This window comes from Octopus sinensis, unplaced genomic scaffold, assembly GCF_006345805.1.
Source record: "Octopus sinensis unplaced genomic scaffold, ASM634580v1 Contig10233, whole genome shotgun sequence".
NCBI classification, from domain to species: Eukaryota; Metazoa; Mollusca; class Cephalopoda; order Octopoda; family Octopodidae; genus Octopus; species Octopus sinensis.
In genome coordinates this window covers 1-7,500 of record NW_021832032.1, presented here as the reverse complement: position 1 = coordinate 7,500, position 7,500 = coordinate 1, and the positions used below count along the sequence as shown (strand labels likewise).

Below are 7,500 nucleotides of genomic sequence, written 5' to 3'. Positions count from 1 at the left end.
ATCTCTGATCACGAGCAGAAGTAGTTGGGGAGCATCATAGCTATGTGCTGAGAAGAATTCTTTTGGGTTTGAATAATTCACCTCTAGAAACATGGGTGTTTCGTTTACTATCTTTAAACAACCCTTATTCAAGGACCTTTTGAGTGGGATGGGTTACTCGATCAGAAGAAAATTCTAACTGTACCAGAAGGCATCGAGATGGATATAAAGGAAATCGGTATAGAATGCCCAGAAGAGATGTTACAAAAGGTTTGCTTCTTTGACATTGCCAGAGTAATCAGGATAGTACTAGATAGTTGAAAAGAAGAGATAGTATGGTACCGTTGGCTGAAGGCAGCAATCCTGTTATGCATGGAATACTCCAGGAGTCCGTATAGCGCAGATGTAGTTAAAATGAATAATAACCACAACTGCGGTATCGGGATTGGAAATATTAACAGTGAAGATGTCGAGCACAGCAGGCAGGAAGTATCTGAGCAAGCTCCTGCAGGTTGTCATCAAGCTGTTGATCAGGACCAAAATCGCAGTCAAAAGTGCAAGAGAAGAGGAAAAATAATGAAGTGAGAAAAGAAGTAAACAAAACAGTAACAGAATGCTGGCTGAGAAGAGAGCCAAATAAAAGAGGCTTCATGATTTGAATGAAGAGAACATATGATGAAAAAGGAGGTTTTGAAGCGTCTGTCCAGCGACTGATAGACCAAGCTAGAGCAATCCGTAAGATAGAAAAGCAAATGAAAAGAAAGAACCAAACTGGAGGAAGAGAATACGAATGAAGCTGGAAAAGAGACGGAATGAACTGGGGCAGTTGAATAGGATAATGAGAGGAGAGCTCAAGAATAGGGTGGTAATGAGAAAATTGAATGGACAGTTCAAGTTAAAAGAAAGGAAATCAAACGGTACATGAAGAATTGACATAAAAGGTGACAGTATTAAAGGCCAAATTGAATCATATCTTTTCAATTTGGCCTTTAATACTGTCAGCTAGATGCAAAGGTCTCGAACAGAATAGACTATTCCAATCATATAGCATATAGAAGGCGTCTGCTCGAGGAAATAGAGAGAGGCCAACACTAGGAACTGATTCCAGATGCGGAAGAAAGTAAATAGTTTTGAAGAAAGCTGTGGAACAGTCCGGCGAGATATAAAGAAAGCGCAAAGTGACAAACAAAGTTGGAAAGACAACTTGCAACAGTACCAAGACAAATGAATGTCAGAATTAATCTATATATGGTGAGACAGAATTTAAAAAAGATAGTAACTTGGAAAGGACCAGTCCCGGATGGATTACAAGGCTGTTGGCTGATGAACTTTACACAGATGCATGAAAGGATCGCTGCGTTACTGGATAACTGCCTACAGCAAGGTCATGTCGTTGCCTGGAGGACAAGTGGAAGAACACTGCTACGCCACAAGGATCCCTTGAAACGGAACTTCGCATAACATTTTCCACCTATAACCTGTTTATCACTAATGTGTAAGCTTATGACCGGTGTCTTGGCGAAAGAGTTATACAACCATCTGGAAAGTAACAATCTACTTCCAGAGGAACAGAAGGGATTCAGGAAACAAAGTAGGGCAACATACGACCACTTAATTGTTGATAAATTGATAACTAGAAATTGTAGCGGCACATTGACAGGACTGAATGTAGCAAGTCTTGATTACAAAAAGACATATGACATGGTACGACATATTTGGATAAGTACAACAATGAGCATGTTTGGAATAGCAAAAAAAAAAAAACATGGAGAAAATGCTTAATAAAACACTGGAATACCGAATTGATCAGAGGAAAACAAAAACTCGGAAAGGCAGAGCATGCGAACTGTAAAAGTCGTGCCTGTAATAATTGGTGCGTCGGGGACAGTAAGACAAGATGTAGACAAATGGCTAATGGGGATTGAAATAGAAAACCCGGTAGGTCTCCTACAAAAAGTTTGTCTCTTAGGGACAGCAAGGATTTCCAGGAGGGTTCTAAGCATTTGAAAGGCTGCCGAAAACATATGGATACCTAAAATAACAGTTAGTAACCCGCTACTCACAATGAATAAGGCAAAACCTGAGCTGTTTCAAATTTACAGAAAAGAAATGATGATGATGATGATAATAATAATAATAATAATAATAATAATAATATAATAATAATAATAATAATAATGATAATAATAATAATAATATTTTAAAAGAAGGATTGACGTAACTCTTCACAAAGGTAAACAGTCAAGACGAAGAGCGCGATTCGATTGTAATAGATATTTTATTTATTGAACGACGTTTCAACAGTATGTCTGTCTTTGTCAAGTTCAAAATGAGAAGTGATAAAAATTCAGAAATTTAAACGTAAAGTATGAACGAGAGCAACTAGCGTCCACACTTTGATGGAATGACATCATCAGTTTTTAAGTCTTTAACAGGCGAAAAGAAAGAAAAAACAGAAAAAAGAAGACGATCAAGTTCCTATATTCGGGATACCTTTGATTTTGTATCTAAAATCAATCTTTTTCAAGCACCGAGGCCATATTGAGAAGTGTTTTTAGTAACCATGGATGTTTCTTCTTTACATCCCAATATTGACCACAATGAAGTGGGGTAGAAGCATGCATGGATGCCTTCGAAAAGCGGTCAAACAAAAGTATTCCATCAAAATTTCTCTATAGATTATTGAGGTTTGTGTTAGAGAGTAACACAATGAAGTTTATTCAAAGATTTTACCACCAGACGAAGGGTTGCGCCATGGGTACCCCCATGGCAGTTTATTTCGTTAATGTCTTCATGACGAAATTCGAGACACAGTTACTGAAGACATTCAAATTCCTTCATGGTCATGAACCAATACTCTGGTTACGGTTCATTGGCGATGTATTTTTTGTCTGGGAATGATCACAGGATAGTTTAATGGACTTCTTGCATTTCTGTGACTGTTATGCTAGAAACTATGGCTTTAAGTCCAACATAAAATTTACGTCTATTATCATTATTATTATTATTATTATTATTATTATTATTATTATTATTATTGTTGTTGTTGTGTTGTTGTTGTTGTTGCTGTTGTTGTTGTTGTTATTGTTATTGTTGTTTTATTATTATTATTATTATTATTATCATTATTATTATTATTATTATTATCATTATTATTATTATTATTATTATTATTATTATTGTTATTATTATTATTATCATTATTATTATTATCATTATTATTATATTATTATTATTTTATTATTATCATTATCATCATTATTATTATTATTATTATTATCATTATTATTATTATTATTATTATTATTATTATTATTATTATTATTATTAATATTATTATTAGTATTGTTATTATTATTATTATTATTATTATTATTATTATTATCATTATTATTATTATTATTATATAATTGTTCAATATTTGGTAGCTTGATGCAATTTTCTATCGCATTACCTACTACACCTCCGTGTTGCTGGGGTGTGTGCAGCATTGTGTGTTCTTTTCGGTTGGTGGGTGTGTGCAAACTTTTCCCGGTACTCTGTTATGTTAGAATTTTTCTTTTGAGATGTGGTGCAGTCTTTTGTTGTATTACTGCTTGTATTGTGTTGTTGAGTGTGTAATGCATTGGTTGCGAAGACCGCTGAAGGAAGTTTATTTCACTGGATAATTGCTGTATAGAGCGTATCTTATGTTAGTGGGTTGTTTTGTTTAGATTCTATTATTGGATCGATGTGAGCTATTTCTAGTAGGGCTATTTTGGGGGCAGTGTGGAGTGCTGCAGATCCAGGTATAGCATCTGATTTAGTTCATGTCAATGCTTCTATCATCATCATCATCATCATCATCATCATCATCATCTCGTTATAGTTTGGTTATGCTTTAATTTATACGAGTTGTACCCAAATCTCAACCAGAGGCGTCAAGGTTTTGCACCTGAAAAAACTAAGAGGCCTGTTGCCGTGTAATTAAAAACACTGATCTGAGGGAGAAAAAATTGAGTAAGGCGACATTTACAATGGAGAGAAATTTACGTAGAATATGTAAGATATGTAATTCGCTTATTTGGGGGGCGCCATAGATTTGGTTTACATACCGTAAATCCTGGAGTATAACCCACATTTTTTTCCCAAAATTTAATGGTCAAAATCCCTAGTGCGTACTATATACGAGGTTAAAAGTGAAAATTATTTTCTAAGCAATGTCCGAGTCTCTATTTGCTGTCCGTCAATGTCTATTCAGACGCATTTTGTGATATCGGGCGCAAAAATACCTTAAGCTAAGCCTGAAAGCAATGAAATTATAAAAGAATCATCCATAACTTGCAGTAAGCAACATTTATTAAAATAAAAGTATTCAGAATACAGAATAACATGTAACAAAAAACTATTTACAAACATATTTACATTCCCATATAACAGTTAAGAACATCACCATTATTTTATTACACATGCGCGGAAGTTTTTGTTCGACTAAGTGCTGCTGGCTTAATTACGCACAACTCAAGTTAGGGAAGTGGTGCGTATTATACACAAGGTTTAGGTTTTTCAAAGGTACAGCTTCCTAAAATCCCCTGCGTATTATACTCAAGGGCAGACTATACTCGAGGATTTACGTTACTTTTTTCTGCTTGCGATATCATTCCAAATGCTCCGATAGTTATAGGTAATTTTGTTGTTTCGACATGCCACATTCTTCCGATATTAATCTTCAGGTCTTATATTTCCTTAGTTTTCCAAAACGTTTCAGAGACGTGTTTTTGTCGGATGGTGTTGCAGTATCAATCAGAAGATAAGAAGTCTCTTCAATTTGATTTTTCAGAATGAGATCAGGTCTATTTTCCTGTATTTCCCGATGAGTTTATACACAGAAATTCGAAACGATTATAACCTCAGCATTCTGGACAACGTGTTGTGGCTTGTGTTTAATCGCATCTTTTTCAGATATTCCTAGAAACTACTTCTTTTTCTAGAAATTATCCCTAAATTCTACTTCTTTTTCTCGAAATTGTGTAACGGTCACAGGATGATTAGAGGCACTGGAACACAACCTCTGAATACCTTGCAAAGGCCAATATCTTTTTCCTTGTTTTTGCCACCAGCCACCCTCCCATATTTAGAGTGGACCCATTAAATGATGTTAGTTTTTACACTATCAACTACTTTTCATGGAATGATTTGTTAAATTGGTACAAGAGCATATATTGATGACACCAAACAGTCGACTAATCATCCTTTGTACTAATTAATCAGAGTGACATATTTGAAACGGTTCTTCTCTCTACTATTCTTCCCAGCTATTATCCAAATATTAGTAACAAAAGCAACATTCAGTAGCGATAGTACCATTAGTAGCAAAAATAGTACGGTTGCAATTGTCTTATTTCCGTAAGAATACTAACATTTCTATTGCCACAATCTATGCAGCATGTTCAATCTATTAAAAAAATTAATGACTACCACTAATTAGTTTCAGGTGATTTAATAAATTAATAAACGTATTCATCTTATTTCACTCTTATACTGAAATGATTTCTCTTTTTTCTTTTGTTTTTGATTTCAGAAAGAATTCTCTGATGATTGTGCATTTTACGAAAAGTTACTGCAGCAATACTACACCACATTCTACAGTAATAAATACAAGAAAAAATTGAACAAAACGTGGTATATAAGTATTGACAAAAAAGGACGGCCTCGACGAGGCAATCGTAGTAATAATCATCAAATACGAGTCATGTTTCTGCCGTTAGATGCAGATGAAGCGTTGATAAAAAAAATTGAAAGTGAACAACGAACTAAAACCGGTTCTAATACTTCTGCTACAACAGCTATTGATGCAGTACGGACAGCACAACCCCCCGGCACGGGGGGATTAAGCACTGCTTCAATAGACATGAGTTCGCCGAAAATGGCATCAACGACAACCGCCACAACGTCAACGGCGTTGGCAGGACAAATGTTGACAACGCCCGCGACTACGACCACTTACAGAAAAACGCCCAGAAAGAAAAAGCACCGTTGCAAAATGAAAAACCGCTTGCAAAGGAAAGCTTGTAAAAGAAAGAGAAGACGGCGAAGACGCTGCAAAGAAGCACGTCTAAAAAACAAACGCTGTCGAAAGAAAAAGAGAAAACTTTTAACAAAAGATACTGAAGTCAAATGACACAAAAGTTTATATATGAAGAAAAAGAAAATTAAGAAAAAAAATCAGAGTCAATAAAATAAAATCTAAAACATGGGACAAAGGGGATATATAAAGGGAAGGGACTGGGATACGATAAATGTCTAACGAAGACATAGACGAAAATAACAGACGGATTGTGCACAGAAATTAATATTTCTTGTTTCACAACATACGTACTTTGTGCGAATATATAAAAATACAAATCAAAGCAATTATGCAAATAAATGGATACAAGTATGTGTGCTTATATGTGCGCGGTGAGTTTGTGTTTGAATATATATATATATATATGGATATATGTATGCATGTATGTATATATATATATATTTATATATATATATATATATATGTATATATGTAATTATATATATCTATATACGTGTGCATCTATCTATATATGTATATATATAGGCACATACATATTTACATATATTTGCATACACACATGCACACAAATATATATGTGTGTTTGTGTGTTTGTCTGTACATGTAAATATGTATGCAAATACACATATTTATATATGTGTATTTATATAATATATGATATATTTATATATGTGTACATATATATGTGCGGATGTGGTGTCTGGCTGTGTGTATGTGGCGTGTGTATACATATACACGCACATGGACTTTGCATGTGCAGAGATGAATGAAAAAAGACACTGTGGACAATACATCTTTTGAAACTGAAAAAAATAAAAATCATAAAAGACAAATGAAATTTTATTTAACAATTATATATAGATATATATATATATATATATATATATTATATATATATATATATATATATATATATATACACACATATATAAAATAATACAGTTTTTTTCATTTAAACTTTTCTTCATTTTTACTTTTTTTTGTCAAAGCCTTTTCAATATCAAAACTATCATGAAAGGATTATTTTTAAATATATTGAATTTGATTTGTTCTGAAGCTTACCTTTTTTAAGTTTAGTGCAGGGAAAATTATAGAAGAAACAAACAGCGAACGTAAAAAAAAAAACGAAATAGGAAGAAAATCACTAATAAAGAGTGTATATTTGAGGATAATATATTAAGAGAATATTTGTTCCGAGCAAAAGTTATATTTCATAATTTAATATTAAGAGTTATAATAATACATTTAAATTGATAATAAGGTTCGATAAGGCAGCGATTTGGCGAAAGAAATTACGGTGATTGACTTTGCCTCCCATCCTTTCATCCTGCCAGGTGGTAACTGTTATACGTTTGGATGAATTCAAGTGGAAACGCTTTCTCATCTACGAAGATACGACACGTGTTTCAACTGCTGAGAGACGTGACATATACAAATAACACGCTCTAACTTTA

At 33.6% G+C, this 7,500-nt stretch overlaps 1 protein-coding gene across 1 annotated transcript in view; it reads left to right on the top strand.

The window, feature by feature from the left end:
- Window positions 1-6,483, top strand: part of LOC115228299 (protein let-756-like) — a 28,143-nt gene extending 21,660 nt beyond the window's left edge. Inside the window, exon 3 of the mRNA XM_029798914.2 lies at window positions 5,540-6,483. Coding sequence (XP_029654774.1) covers window positions 5,540-6,139 — 600 coding nt within the window. The 3' untranslated portion in view covers window positions 6,140-6,483. The remainder of the gene's footprint in view (window positions 1-5,539) is intronic.
- The last annotated feature ends 1,017 nt before the right edge of the window (window positions 6,484-7,500 follow it).